Source organism: Trachurus japonicus, chromosome 17 (assembly GCF_045865225.1).
Source record: "Trachurus japonicus isolate A0001 chromosome 17, Traja_1.0".
Taxonomy (NCBI): domain Eukaryota; kingdom Metazoa; phylum Chordata; class Actinopteri; order Carangiformes; family Carangidae; genus Trachurus; species Trachurus japonicus.
Genome location: NC_140923.1, coordinates 17,508,818 through 17,524,694, shown reverse-complemented (window position 1 = coordinate 17,524,694; position 15,877 = coordinate 17,508,818). Strand labels below are relative to the sequence as shown.

Genomic DNA, 15,877 nt, shown 5'->3' with positions numbered 1-15,877 from the left:
GACCTTGGCCAGACAGAGAACACCATGGAGGAACACTTTGATGGTAAAGGCTCTGAAAACAGAATGCAGGAAAGCTGAGCGTAAATGGAGAAAAACTAAACTTCAAATCCACCATGACCTCTACAAACAAAGTCTTTGTAATTTTAACCATGGGCTATTCAAGGCTAGACAGCAACACTTTACTGAAATGATTAATAAGAACATCAACAACACTCGTGCTCTGTTTGCTATGGTTGATAAGCTTACAACCCCCCCAAAAGAGATAGTTTCAGAACTCTTTTCCACAGAAAAATGCAATGAATTTGCTTACTTCTTCAATGAAAAAATCAAATCCATAAGGCTAAATATCAACACAAATCAGCAAAATAATACAATGATGCAATCCCTAAAATCACCTAGGAATAAATCAACTGTAATGTCAGAGTTTAATACAGTTGACCAAAAAACCTTAGAAGAAACAGTTCAGCATCTTAAAACATCGACATGTTGTCTTGACACAATACCATCTGACTTTTTTAAAACTATTATAAGCTCTCTCCAAACAGATCTGCAGCAAATAATAAATTGCTCACTTCAATCAGGCACGTTTCCTAAACCCCTGAAAGTAGCTGCCATCAAGCCGCTCTTAAAAAAGAGAACATTGGATACTACCATTTTAACCAATTACAGACCCATCTCAAATCTTCCCTTTATAGCCAAGATCGTTGAGAAAGTGGTTTTTAATCAACTCAGCAACTTCGTAAACTCCAGTGGACTCTTTGACAAATTTCAATCAGGCTTCCGACCTCACCACAGTACAGAAACAGCTCTTATTAGAGTGTTAAATGACATAAGGTTGAACACTGACTCAGGCAAGGTGTCAGTTCTGGTCATGTTGGATCTCAGTGCTGCGTTTGACACTGTGGATCACAGTATACTGCTGGACAGGTTGGAAACCTGGGCAGGACTCAGCGGGACAGTCCTAAAATGGTTCAGGTCCTACTTAGAGGAACGGAGTTATTTTGTGACCATTGGTAGTTATCAATCCGATCGAGTGGCTATGACGTGTGGAGTTCCTCAGGGGTCAGTCCTTGGACCCCTTCTGTTTAACATGTATATGCTGCCTTTGGGTCAAATTCTACAGAACTCTAATGTCAACTATCATAGTTATGCAGATGACACACAGATATATCTTGCACTGGCTCCAGATGACTGCAGTCCAATAGAGTCATTATGTCACTGTTTAGAGCAAGTCAAAAATTGGATGAGCCAAAATTTCCTTCAGTTAAATCAAGAAAAAACTGAGGTCATTGTTTTTGGAAATAAAGAGAAGAGGGTTGCTGTCAGTAAACACCTTGAGTCACTGTCTTTAGAAACTAAAGACCAAGTCCGAAACCTTGGCGTGCTGATAGACTCAGATCTGACCTTCAACAGCCATATCAAATCAGTTACCAAATCAGCCTTTTATCAACTGAAGAACATATCCAGAATTAAGGGTTTTATGTCCCAAACTGATCAGGAGAAGCTGATTCATGCTTTTATCTCCAGTAGACTTGACTACTGTAACGGTCTTCTGACTGGTCTCCCCCAAAAAAGTATCAAACAGCTGCAGCTCATTCAGAACGCTGCAGCTCGAGTTTTAACCAGAACAAAGAGATCAGATCACATCACCCCGGTTCTTAAGACCTTACACTGGCTCCCAGTCAGCTACAGAATAGATTTTAAAGTTCTGCTCCTGGTTTACAAATCACTGAATGGTTTAGGTCCAGAATACATGAAAGACATGTTAGTAGAGTATAAACCCAGTAGAGCTCTGAGATCTACTGACTCAGGTCAGATAGTGGAGCTCAGAGTTCAGACCAGACATGGTGAAGCAGCATTTAGCTGTTATGCTGCTCACAAGTGGAACAAACTACCAACAGAACTGAGATCAGCCCCAACTGTGAGCACTTTTAAATCCAGGTTAAAAACATTTCTCTTTTCATGTGCTTATAGCTGAGAACTTTAAACTTATCTATTTTTTTTTCTTTTACTTTTATTTGCTCTTGCTTTTAACTCTGTTTTTAGTGTTTTGTTTGTTTTTATTCTGTCTTATGCTTCTTTTTTTAATGTTTTGTCTTTATGTAAAGCACATTGAGTTGCCTTGGTATGAAATGCGCTATATAAATAAAGATGCCTTGCCTTGCCTTGCCTTTAGGACCAGATATTATGTGAAAATGTGGGTCAATTTTACTAGGCCACTGTTATCAGGATAGTCTTCGTGTCCTTTTTCCTTGTTTATGAGTCTGCCCATAAAGCAATGCTAGCTGTTTCCTCATCCCTTTGGTATGTATGCCAACCTTAGCCAACAGTTTCCCGACTCAGATAATCTGCAACACTGGTATTTAATAAACTAAAAGTGTCTGAAAGTCAAACAAACGTGGATGGAACATTTAGACCTTGGACCAGTGTTGGCTCATTAAAGCAAACGTCATTTATTTTTATTTTCTTTTATTGATCTTCTCATCTGACTCTCACAAAAGTTATTGTTCTGATTTGTTCCGATTCTGCTTTGTTATAGGAACTCATTGAAGTTTTCCTCATAGTAACATTACAATTATTATAATTCAAGATGTATTACAGCACATGCTGCTCTGTGGGAGTGGGGAACCGGTGTTTTTAGGAGCAGAAAAGCTTAATGTCAAACAGGTCAGTTCAACATGCAACTGAAGCCCTTTCCAAGCCCTCCAGCTGCCTGTTACATAGCCGATGTTCCTCTTACCTAACATGGTTCTGCAAATTCTTCATATTACAGCTTTGGAGGGAGAAGTTTCCACTCCGAACCACAACAGTCAGCGATTTCCAGGCATCAGTGAATGCACGGAGCTCACGCTTGTTTGCGCTTCATCTGCCTGAGTTGGCACACATTCAGACTGACTCTTGTAACCTCAGTTAGATAAGAAGGAGGATGTGCCAGTCTGGCCTGCTCAGCCTCTTGTTCTCACAGGTTATAATGAAAGGAAAGGCATTTTTTGTGCTTGATAATTTTCATTGTTCTTTGATGTGGATAAAGGAGGATGCTTTTTATCCTGGCAGCTATTTCAAAGAAAAGCAGCAATGCTCATCCTAAGAGGAATGTTGCTGCAGGCATTGCTCAGGTTCTCTTTTTTTCTGTCTTGTTTTTTTTGGTGTGTTTCTCATTCTGGACACTCTCGTTCAGGCCGAACAAAGGATTCCTGAGGTTCAAACATTCCTAGAGGCTCTTTGCCTCCTTTTTGAAATATTGAAGTCAAGCAGACTCCAATCCATCCCCACCTGATACTGGAGGTGACTGAGATGAATTTCATCTGTGAATCTTAATGCTAGCAGGGATAGAGAATACAAACACCGATCACAGACAAAGGGCAACAGTCTAAACACGGCTTCGTCTGAGATAGAAATTCAGTTGGTCATAGAAATATGTAGCTTCTCTTCAATATTTATGTCAGGACTTGTGGTGCCCCGATGTTGGATCCCTTATGGGGCCGCTCTCACGTTAGGGGCTGATAATGAAATATTTCAGGTATCAGGTATAAATGTGTGGGGGGATTTTTTTTTTTACCTTTACATAACCATACAGCTAGTATCACATGGAACCAGCACTCAGTCTTTCAGTCAATCTTTAGGCTACTCAGTCATTCTTTTTTTTGGTTCCATTAAGTCGGCAAAATAGGAGAAGGGAGCAAAATACATGGGTACAACAACAGTACAATTAAATCAACACAAACAACACAAAAACTGATGTAAAATCTATGTAAGCTACATATACAGGTATGAAACCAAAATTATTTAAGTGATATTGAACAAAAATTTACCAAAACAGGATAATGCACAATATCCCGCAGCTAACAGTTTCAAGCAATGCCTTACATTGCTTGAATTATTATGCAAATGAAGTTTCCAATGTAAAACATGCACTTCACACAACCAAGTCTTGCGTATCTAATATTTTGTTGCAGAAAAAATGTTTAATTCAATAACCTGCATGCCTCATGGTAAGAAGAGCTAGTTCTGGTTCCTCTCGATGGTGATAAAACAGAAAATGATATGGTTAAATTGGAGCGAAAGCCCTGGCAGAGGGGAAGTTAGACAGGGTGGTTCTTGGCTCACTGAGTCAGAGGAGAGGAGGAAGAGGAGGGGGGAGACTTCTTCTGGGCTTATGGGAGGACGCATGGAGAAGCATTCCTATCATAGTTTCGGGACACCTCTTCAGAGTGTATAAAAGGAGATGGGGACTCCAAAAGAGAGAAAAGAGAGCAGGCACTCGCCAACTCGCTGCCAGGTCTGGTGTTATAATAAACAGACGATTACTCACTCAGGAAAGAAGAGCTTCAGCCTCCGAGGATGTGGAAAGTTGTTGTCGTTGGGATCCTCTGCGTTACACTGGTGAGCCAGTTCACTCGGTTGCTTATTAGCTATTATTAGATGATCTCTATTGGAAGCAAACTTGTAACTAGACGTTTTATGTTTTTCCTCAGGTGTCAGCCTCATGCCCAATGGACTGTCAGTGTCCCTCCGAGCCGCCCACATGTGCAGCAGGAGTCAGTCTAATGCTGGACGCCTGCGGATGCTGTAAAGTTTGTGCTCGGCAGCTCTTTGAGGACTGCAGCAGGACACAGCCATGTGACCACACAAAGGGACTGGAGTGTAACTTTGGAGGTGAATTTGGTTCTGCTAAAGGCATCTGCCGAGGTACAGTGACTTCTCTTGATCTTGTCTTGTGTTTTTCAGCATTTGCTCACTTTGATTCTCAACCTAACTGCTTTCCCTCTTTCTGTGAAATCAGCAAAATCAGATGGAAGAACTTGCGAGTACAACAACAAGATTTACCAGAACGGGGAAATCTTCCGTCCAAACTGCAAACATCAATGCACTTGCATGGACGGTGCTGTTGGATGTGTCTCCTTGTGTCCACATGAGCTCTCGCTGCCCAAACTGGGTTGTGCCAAACCCAGGCGGGTCAAGGTGCCAGGACAGTGCTGTGAACAACTCGTCTGCCCCGAAGAAGCAAAGCCAGAGAGCTCTGCGGTGAAGAGGCACAGGAAAAAGGACAGAGCGTATGAAGACGACCTCACCAGCAAGAATGAGTTGGCTCCAGTGTGGGGAGGAGGACTGCAGTCTTTAGCTGGTGAGTAATATTACATTGTGTTCTTTTTGCGGTCTAAGAGGGCAACATAAGGACTTGTATTTAAAATTGTACTAGTAGCTACATGTCTTGATTCCTCTATGTTTTCATCAGTGTCAGTTGGGTCAGTTAACCTTTTGAACCCTCTTTTTTTGTCTGATCAGCTTTCAGGAGTCACCCAGTGGGGCACATGGTCGCCAGAGGAACCAAGTGTGTGTCTCAGACCACAGCTTGGTCCCCCTGCTCCAAATCCTGTGGCACTGGAGTGTCCTCGAGGGTCACCAACAGCAACGCCCAGTGCAAACGGGTGAAGGAGACTCGGGTCTGTGAAGTCCGCCCATGCAACCCAGTGGCCTTGGTCAGATTGAAGGTAGGCTTTTATAAACAGATTTTTTAGCTGATTTAATGCAGATAGCCTACTGATGTATCATTTTTATAACATGTTAGTCAGTGCAGTTAGCATCCTTTAAGAAGCATCGTCTTCCTCCCTGAAATGCATCATTTAACACGTATTTCCATGACTTTTTTTCCCCTTCAACAGAAAGGTCACAAATGCAGCCACGTAGAAAAAGCCAGCCGTCCAGCTAAACTGTCCTACGTGGGCTGCGATAGCCTTAAAAAGTTCCGGCCAACGTACTGTGGGTCTTGCACAGATGGACGATGCTGCAGGCCACATCGGACCACGACGGTACCCGTGCGCTTCAGATGCAGAAACGGAGACACCTTCAGCAGGATGGTGATGATGATCGAGTCCTGCGAGTGTAACTTCAACTGCTCCGACAGCAGCGAGAAGACGCCTGCACTCTACAGACTTTTTAATGACATACACAAACAGAAGATGTAAACTTTTCACTATTAAGTGGAAAGAAGAACAGTTGAGCATGGACAGACAGATTAAAGAAAATGCACTGTGAGGTTTCAGACACTTGGTAGGAAGAATTAAGTGAACTGTGCTGTTGATGATTTTGCTTCATAACACTGGAGCCTTTTGGTTTGCTTCTTTGTGAAGCTGTTGTTTTTACATTGATGAAATTCTTATTTTTCTAGTTTACCTGGCAATTTTTTGTTCTCCACTTTCATTGTTATTGACATGCATATTTAAGCCTCTCTTGACAAGACATAGCCCATGTCAGCATGGAAATGATGTGAAAACTATGGCAGCTACATTATACAATATGTCACCATGTTTCTGTTGATTTACTGTACCTACTCATTTTATTTATATTAAGACCTTATGTTTCATACTTCACCTAATGCATTCTTACTTTTATTACATTGCTTCAACACCTTGTTCACACTGTCTGTATGTAAAATGTTGAATATGACTGAAGGCAGGACACATTATGTATGTTGTGTATGTAATTTGGCCAATTTACCGCTGAATTGTCAGTCTCACAATTTTTTTTTATTTTTTTTTTACAAATAAACATTAGAAAACCCAACAAACTGGACCAATGATTTAATATAACGGTGAAAAGTAAACACACAGTTTGGCAGTTGCAGTAATCAGAAAAACGAGGCTACTCTCTGGGGGTCTGTTAAAATAATTTTCAGTAGGAAATGAGCTATACTGTTTCAGCTGCATATGGCTGACCCACTTCTGAGAGGGACCAACATGTCACCGAATAGTTCAGGGAATGACTAATGTAAACCTCAGAGTGGTTTTCCTGCTGTTGGACAGATGCTGTACGCAAACCACAAAAGTTTGTTTTGCGAAAAAGTTCTAGCGTAGTGGGAAATAATGTAAACTCTCCGTGCGGATTTATTATATGCATAATGGAGGATGATCGCACATGAAGGGTCAGATTTGGATGGACTTCCCTTCACATGTTGTCTTTCAAAAGTCACAGTGTTTGTACAGCAGTTGGTCTACTTTGTGTGACCTTTGTAAATCATTTTAATACAGTAAAGCTTTTGTTTTTTGTTTTTGGCTCAGCAGAATCAAAGTTGTTAAAAAAAAAAAGGACAAATGGGTCATCCAACTCATTTGAGCCTAATGAGCACATAAGCTCAGGGTGTGTCCCACCATGCTGCTGTGTTCGTTGTGATACCAACCACATTGCCAGAAGTCAGATCTAGGGTTGTTTTCCAGCAAACAGCAGAGAGAAGCAAATTCCCAAGGAATGATCAACAGAATTACGTAAACGGGCAAGACCAGGAGACTGAGAACAAGAGCAAAGGAAAAACAGGGGTACTGACGCACGCACAGATGAAATGGTTCCATCCCCTGACCGAGAACACAATAGAGCTTTGTCTCCGAGAACTTGAGAGGAGCACTGCTCACCCAGGGGGGAATACGTCCGCTACAAAGACACACCACAGCCTCGCAGAAGTTCTGGATGATTGTAGTTTATTACCATAGATACAGTATAGGGGAACACAAATCAAGCAGGAACACAGGAGGACAAGAACATCCAAGTACAGTGCAAGACAAAGACAGTTGAGGTTTTTAGGTAAATCGTGCTGCAGCAGATACCTGCATCCCTCTGTGCCCTAAAGCCTCGCAAAACATTAAAAAAACTTCCATTAGTGAAACACGAGAGCGAACTTCAGCGCGTCAGCGGTTTGGAAATATCCCAGTGTTGCATGTGTCTCAGCAATTATGTGTGCAACCCTAAAGGCGTAAGCTTCACAGCTGACAGCTAAACAATTGATTTTAAGCATAATTCATCTCAGTCCAGCTGAGAGTGAGAACATGAACACGTTCAGTATTCATCACGCCTCGCTATGATCGACATACACAAGCTTGTTTTCTGCATTAGACAGTGAAATGAGACTTTGAGGGTGTCAAGGCTCCATATTTTATACACACCAGCATTAGCATTATTGACTGATGGTTTTAATGGGAGCAAAGCTGGAGGATATTCAAGTTTAAATGGAGCACCGTGTTAAACGTGGTTTATTCTACCACTGGTAAACTTGACTAGGACATATGCACCAGTTTAATGTTTTTTTTTTAAAGCAATACCTTTCTTCCTTAACAATTTGTGTCATAATTAGATGTACATGTGGCTTTAAAAAAATGGCAAAAGAAAAAAGCTTGTTGATCAGGAGCCAGTTGCACAGACACAAACACAGAAGTAAATATTTACAAAGGTAAAACTGACGACCAAATTCACAACAGACTCCACTTGACAGAGGAGAAAAGATAGCTAAGAAAACACTTCCACCTAGTGGCACATTACTTTTACCTCAACTGAAAGCCCGTCTTATTTTCTATGTATCATGTAGTAGTCCCTGAAATATCACAAAATCGCAGGAACTGTCTCTTACAGTTACCGTGAATTGCTTCTTTTATTGCAAACAACAGTCAAACCAAACAGCATCCAAATTGAAGCCATTTGAGAAATAAAGCTCTGCATTTGTAAAGTCGGAAACAATGAATAACACGAGTGACACAACAATTCATCAATATTCAAAACTGTTGGCAATTCATTTCCTTTCAACACAGATGTACCTGAGCTACCTGAGCTGAGGCGTCTAGAATTACATGTATGCAACTGACTCCTGGTCGTAGGGGAGAAAGACACAGTAGCACCGAGAGTTCACACTCTAAAATGTGCAAACACTTGAAAATATTATGTAACCTTTCTTATGTCATGAGATAAAAACAGGTATTGAAACTTCTCACAACAACTGCAGGTTTCAATTACATCGATAGGGAGGGGCTGTCAAAGACCCGGCTAAATGAAGAAGTAGATATCTAAAGATAGCCCAGAGCTAGAAAATACATGCTTTTACTTCCTCTAAAAAAAGTTATGAAAATTCCAGTCTCCATTGTCTTTTTTTAGAAATATGACATGACATTTTTTTAAATAAATACATACAGAAAATGTAAAACAAAATGACAAATCCCTGATCATTTTAGAAAATATGATGAACCAAAAGTCGACGATTGCAGTCCCTCGTCAAACATGGTCTTATAAGAGTTTTTGAGGAAGTCAACATAGTTCTGAATGCTTTGTTTGTGGCTCTCTGATTGGTCCAGGCTGAGCTGCAGGTCCTTCAGACGCACCTCAAACTGTTTCTCTGCCTTCAGATTCAGATAGAGACAGTTGTTTACCGACAACAGCACATCTCTGTTTGGATTTGGGGAAAAAATTCTACCTCTCTGTGTTATAGAAATACAAACACGATACTCACAGTCAGCTTGCTCTGGCGAAGAAGCTTCAGCTCCTTATCCCTTCTGCTCTTCTCCGCTTCCAGCTCCAGGATTTTGGTCCTAAGAGACTCTTCTCTGGAATGAGCCTGGTCTGTTACCTTGTTCACCTGGACACATGAAAGCACTTGAAGTTATCAAAGTGTAGATCTTTCTTTTTTTGAAAACAGGTACCATTTCAGGCTCAGACAGCAGAAAAAACTTTTGTCATACATTGTTTCTATAAGGTTTCTTTCATGTTTGAAGACTTTCATGTTTGCTGACGCCTTTGATTAACTGCACTGTAACATTATTCTGTTTTTTTTTTTTTTTTTTTACTATGTTTTAGTTGTTCTGTCACCCTTTCTGTTTTACTTATTTTTATATCTGTTTTAATTCTTTCTCTTGTCTATTTTTAAATAATGTTTGCTTTTTATGTTCCTATTTTGCTAATACGTAAAGCGCCTTGAGTTGTCTTGTTGCGGAAATGTGCTATACAAATAAACTTGCCTTGCCTTGCCTAAGGTAACATAGGATAAAGACTAAAATTGCAACATCCGCATTGTTGCAGATGCTCTTCAAAATGTACAACTAAAAAAAAGCACAAGAATCCACTAAGAATCCACTTGAGTGTTGAATTGCACCTGTCCTGTTATTAAGTAAGTTTGAATTCAAGTCATATGGTCAACTGATGGCATTTTCTTGCAATCTTCGAGACAGCAGTATACCACAGAATCAGAAAAACAAAACCCTTTGATGATTTATGGCGCCAGTCAGACGTCACTGCTGTAGCCTACCTGTTGTGTGACGTCCGATAAAGCCGCCTCCAGCTGCCGGTTCAGGGCCTGGCACTCGGTTGTGCGCTGGTCCAGCTGCCGGTTGCTGTAGCTCAGGGCTTCCTCCTGAGCCGCCAGCTTCCGTATGAGCTCCAGGTTCTCCTGCTGCAGCTGGTCCATTTGCCTACAATCAATCAGGTGAACACTTTCTATGTTCAAATCTGGGCGACACACAAACATCTAGGTGCTAGAAAAACAGACAAGACAAAAACGGAGGTCTTACTTCTGGAGAGAGTTCACTTTCTCGTGTAGTTGTGCATTGGCCTCATGGATGGATTCTTTCATCTCCGCAGAAGAGCTCAGCAATTTTGTCTGAGTCTCCATCTGTATGTGCAAAAAGTGAAACTCAGAATTGCGGCGGTGACATCACTTGAACAGCTCACGAGCAAAAATGAGGGTTTCACATCACATGCAAGTGGATACAATAACTTGCAAAATGGACAATTCAGCATCTGTGATGTGGGTGATTAAAAAGGACACACACAAACACAGCACAGGACACTCACAAACTGTTAGGTAGACACAACCTAAATGTTTCCACTGCAATCACTGTTTTTTTTTCTGAATCACAAACAGCAAAACTCACAGCAGGACCAGAAAACACGATGCACCAGTGGACACATGGGGTTGCACTACAGCCTAGTGGTCAGATGTGGGAAAATGACTACATTTCATTATTCTCTGACCACCGCAGCTCTCGTTGCACACCTTAACCTGCAGTTGCCTAATGGACTCTGACTTTTCTGAACACTTCCTCTCTGAGCGCCGCAGGTTCTCCTGGCACTCGAAGAGGCTCTGCTCGGCTGCACTCAGTAACTCAGGGTAAGACATCAGTTCCTCCACACGTGCCTGCAGCTCCTGCCTCACCTGGGCTCAAGAAGGAGTGGAGTATTGAGAGGGGACAAAATATTAGCCTAATGACTAATCAGACCTCTCACAGTAAAACCCTGACCACTCAGAGATGCACATAATCCTTTAAGCGTGCAAAACATACCGAGCCTCCTTCTTAGACACAGCTTTGGCGGTTGTTAAGCGCTGTTAAGCGTTTTATCGTCCAGAACAAACAATGAAGGCTTTGGTTATTTAATAATAAAGGCTTTGGTTAAACACATGCAGATCCAGATGTAACAAATGTTATGCAGCTGAAAAAGCACTAGGAAAATCTAACAGCAGTCTGACTGGCCATTCAGCAGCAGCAGCAGCAGCAGGAGCAGTGCTGCAGAGGTGTGCCAACTGGAAAAGGTGAAGTACGGTTAGAATTTGTTAGAAAAGAATAAGACATTAGTTACTTAAAATATAACATGAACATGGTTGGACATTGACATTTTCTGCAGATCAAATGTGGTCAAGATTTTTGTGAACTATAGGAAAAAAAAAAAAAAAACTTTAATGAAGCAGGGAGTTTACCTTATCAGCTGCTGTATCTTTTCCGTCATACATCTCTTTCGTTTCTCTTAAAATATTTGTATATTTTATTCTTAGATCTTCTATTTCAGCCTGAAGTTCTGAAACCTAGAAAGAAAAAATCACAACACTATAATCAAGGCTTCTGTGTCCTTCCCTGCAGCAGCAAAACTAGCACTGAACTTGCGCTGCTGCTGAATTATTCATTCAGAAATCTCAATAAAACACGTTCAGTGTAAATAAAAGGCTGTTGACATAACCACTATGATCATACTTGTCTTTGTATAGCACCCTTCATTGTTTTCTGCCTCAAACACACATTTTACAACATGAAAGATCAATTTAAAAAAAATTGTTAGAAAAGCACAAAGACAAGATACATAATCTATTGCATAAAAACAAAGGATTAAAAGATTAGAAGTTGTCTGGGAAAAACACAACAGTTTGTAGTCTTAAAACTTTTTTTGCTATGAGGTCTCTGGCCTTATGTTCATTATCAGTTTATTTAGAAATAGCATCTGTGGTTCACATACACCTAAAAACACTTCACATTTTCTTTTAAGGCATAGTTTGCAGACATTAATATGACATGGGTGTTTTTTAAGCAGTATTTTAAAAAAAAGTGTTAATCTTAAGTCCTTATTCAACCTTTAAAGTCAGTCAACAAATATGAAAATTAAAGAAAAGTAAAAAAAAAAAAGCAAATGTCCACCTGTAATTGACTCTGGTCGGCTTGATGTTTCCTCTCCTGGGACACAACCTTCTCCTCTATCAGCTCAGCCTCACAATCAGCCAGCTGCTGCTCCAACTGAGCAACAGATACCTGTCATCACACAAACAACAAAACTATTTCAGAATTAAAATCACAGGGACAAAGAACAATTCTTCCATTCTGTAATATGACGTACAACAAATGTGGATCCAGCAGGAACTAAAAACAATCATAAAAACACCTCATATCAGTCTATACAAATAATCATAGACATGTTTATACATGTGTTTTTTCTGCATGTGCAAGCTGTTTAGTAACTTGTACCTTGAGTGTTACATTACTGACGCAGAGTTCTCCATTTTCAGCGCTGAGTTTTTCGACGCGCTGCATCACAGTTTCGTTAGCTGCAGTTAGCTCGCCCTTCTCCCTCTGCAGCCGCGCTGTCAAGTCTACGATTTGACTTTAATGGAGATGCACATTTAACGTTCATTAGTGAAGGCTGTTGCTTGACACGTATTGATTTCCAACAGATCCCAGACAAGGTTGCTGTGCGTAATAGAGAAAATACAAACCTTTTTAATAAATCTACATGTGCTTCAAGCTTGTCTTTCTCATCCGCCATCTGCTCCTTCTGCCGTCTCCTTGCATCTCTTTCTAAACGGATATTGGCAAGCTGAGCATCCTTTAGTCCAACCAAGAAGAAAGAAAGACAAAAACCAGATACTCAGATGTGACCATGGATAGAGAAAAGAAGATTTTCAAACCCCCCCAAAAAAAAGCCATTCTGACTTAATACCTTTTCTTTCAGCTGTTCATAGCATTTCTCAATGGCAGCTTCAAATCTCTCGGCTCTCACTTTCTGTGCTCGTGTGGCTTTCTTGAGAGACTCTTTGTCCTCTGCTGCCCTCTCAGTCAAAGAGGTTATGGAGCCTCTCAGATCTTCAATCTCCATCTTCTGCTCGGTCAATGTTCTTTCCAAAGTCTAGGAGACACCACAAACCCACAAGGACACATTTAAGGACACAGAAAAAAAATCCTCAAATTTGTATGTTTAGATTCTTTTCGTTTTGATTTAACCTTTTCTGTTCCGTTTTGTTTGTTTTAGTCAGTATCATTGTATGTATTTGTGTTTGTATGCCATTGCATGTTTCAATAGAAAATAAGAAAAAAAACCTCTCAAATTTCACATATTTCTATTGTTTTTATGCCCATAAGAAAAAATAGTCGCTCTTTCATGTAAGAAAAACAAAAAACTAAAGAAACATCTAAATGTAGTTTTACACCACTTCTCTGTGGTGTACAAAAAAAAAACACTCAGAGGAGCTGAATCCTGTGTGGTTGGTCCTGGTGGGTTAGGTCGGTGCCACATGTGATACTTAAGACTGTTTTGTTGTGATAGATCACAAATTAACTGAAGTGTTTCTGATTATAGGCTGTGTGTATTTCTCTGTGGACTGAGCACTGTGATAGTTTGACAGGATTAATATAGGACCTACATCTGCTTTATTGAAAATCTCACAACATGGGACCTTTGAAGTGTTTTGATAAGAGGTGTGTCGGCTGATCAAGCGCTCAGGTGTTCATATACCCGCAGCTGTGCCGTCAGAAGGTTGTTTTCAGCCTCCTTGTTCAGCAGCTGGCCCTGCAGGTGAACACGAGTCGCCTCCACAGACTTGGTCATGTGAACTGCAGACTTTATGTTGTCCTGTGAAAGCAAATGTGGACAGATGTTTTACAACGCAGTTATTTTGTTAGTCTGCAGGAATGTCCGTATCATAATATTCCACTATATTCACCTTCTCCTCTCTCCGTAGATCCATCAGCTCCTCTACTCTTCTTTCTGTCTCGATCAAATCTTTTTTTAAATGCTTGAAGAGGAAAACAAAAGAATTGGTTACTGGATGATTAGAAAACCGAAATTGCACAATTTGACAGTTATGATTATATAATAATGTTCTGTCTAAGAGTGCAATTATCGCATCAATTTAGTAACAGTGTGGCTGTATTAGTAACCCTGCCCTTGACATTAATTTAACCAGATCTTACTGCCTCCACCATCCATACCTCTACTCAGGATAAGCTATTAACCTTAGATAAGTAGATTATCCCTTTTCACAGACTAAATCTTCGACTAGGTTGCCTCGAGCCGAATTTGCCTACATGTAAATAAAGCTCCCTTCCTTTCAACTATTTCTTAAACGTATAAAAAAGACTCACTTCATTTTCATTATCAGCCTGTGTGATCTTCTTCAGCAAGATGTCGACCTGTTGGTCAGAATCAACTCGACTGGCCTGCACAGAAAGACACGAGTTACAACAATTAGATAAAGGGATATTGGGGGGAGATGCACAAGTTTCATTTGTTGTTATTAACTATAAGTACCTACAGCTCTACTATGCACTAACAATCTAAACCCCATGACTTGTGATGCTGAGCAAATATCCAATGTAGTGGGTATTACAACAAACCTCAGCATCCTGGAGCCGCTTCAATTTCTGCCGAACAGATTTATTTATTCGTTTAAAATCATCCAACTTCTCCAGCAAAAGTCCTCTCTGCCTTGCAATTCGCCGTTTATCCACAGCAGAGTGTCTTGAATCCTGAAATAGACAAAGAAGTTACACCACTGGGTCATGAATATTAAAATTGTGTCTAATGTAGGTAAATTATTCAGGTTGGACACATCGATGGTCTATATTTGAACCACTTTGATGTAAACCATGCATTTGATGCAGCGACAACATACAGCAAATTCTTCTTCCATTGCCTCTTTAAAAGACACAAGTTGTATGGCAGCAGAGTTGGCAGCTGCTTCTGCATCCATCAGTATTTTCAGGAAAGGGCTTTTTCCACCAGCAAAGTCTCCGGAACTGAAAGAAAAACAGGAAGACAAGGTGCATTGAGTAACTTCGGCTGTGGATAGGTGGAGGTTACGCTTCAAAAACAGGGCTGTGAGTCTATTGTGTCCACACACATCCTAGGACCTCACCAACAGATGTCAACCTCTGGGGTTCTTGTCTGAAGACTGCTGCGTGTCCTGCTCCTTCTCCCTGGGTCTTGGGAGCTATCAAGATCACCACAACTCAAAGTGAGATCATCCCTGAAAGAGCTGAAACCAAGGGAGGGACTCTGGATTTCATTCTCTGGAGACATGCCTATACCTACTGGCAAAACGACATACAGCAGATTAGTTTTCATTTTCATCCACACACAGGGAGTTAATTAATACAAAATGACTTAAAATGAGCTTAGTTACTCCACACAGTTAAGTTCTTTACTATCAAGGGCAGTGAGACTCGTTGCCAAGCAAGCTTAGCTTAGGGACAGACGGGACCTGGTTAAGTGGCTGCTAGGCTTTACGTTGCATTACAGACAGCCGCCATTCTACTAAGCAAACCCACTCACATCTACTCTGTATTTATAGGCGCCGAAACCTTAAATCACCTAATAAAACAATGCCAGTGGAAATGTAAATACTATTTACTTACGCTCTCTCCTTGTGTCGGTTGCGAACAACGCTTTTCCAAACTGAAGAGGCGCCGCCCCGCCCCCCATCTTAAAGCTTGAAGGTGATTGGTTGGCTCTGTGGCGACGTAATGACACGGATTTACTTGCTCGCCTCTGATTGGTTTGAAAGTGGTAAAGTAGGCGGGACTACACTTAA

At 40.8% G+C, this 15,877-nt stretch overlaps 2 protein-coding genes across 5 annotated transcripts; one reads left to right on the top strand and one right to left on the bottom strand.

Annotated features, from left to right (window-relative positions):
• Positions 1-4,150: 4,150 nt before the first annotated feature.
• Positions 4,151-6,566, top strand: LOC146970442 (CCN family member 1-like). Its single transcript, XM_085804069.1, has 5 exons — positions 4,151-4,383; positions 4,476-4,689; positions 4,784-5,125; positions 5,287-5,492; positions 5,664-6,566. The coding sequence occupies exons 1-5, from the start codon at positions 4,342-4,344 to the stop codon at positions 5,964-5,966; spliced, it is 1,107 nt and encodes a 368-aa protein (XP_085660195.1). The 5' UTR covers positions 4,151-4,341; the 3' UTR covers positions 5,967-6,566.
• Positions 6,567-8,391: 1,825 nt separating this feature from the next.
• On the bottom strand, positions 8,392-15,753 carry LOC146970441 (outer dense fiber protein 2-like). 4 transcript variants are annotated; one of them, XM_085804065.1, is made up of 17 exons: positions 15,702-15,753; positions 15,203-15,377; positions 14,960-15,083; positions 14,682-14,813; positions 14,430-14,504; positions 14,009-14,080; positions 13,801-13,917; positions 13,009-13,194; positions 12,785-12,894; positions 12,537-12,672; positions 12,213-12,323; positions 11,504-11,608; positions 10,805-10,963; positions 10,320-10,420; positions 10,058-10,220; positions 9,266-9,391; positions 8,392-9,155 (listed from the first exon to the last, which is right to left on the bottom strand). In XM_085804065.1, exons 2-17 carry the CDS (start codon positions 15,364-15,366, stop codon positions 8,982-8,984), a joined length of 2,055 nt encoding a protein of 684 aa, XP_085660191.1. In that variant the 5' UTR covers positions 15,367-15,377; positions 15,702-15,753; the 3' UTR covers positions 8,392-8,981. The 4 variants fall into 4 exon arrangements, with proteins under 4 accessions (XP_085660191.1, XP_085660192.1, XP_085660193.1 ...); XM_085804066.1 differs by having other exon boundaries at positions 15,203-15,368; positions 15,698-15,743; XM_085804067.1 differs by lacking the exon at positions 10,805-10,963.
• Positions 15,754-15,877: the final 124 nt, after the last annotated feature.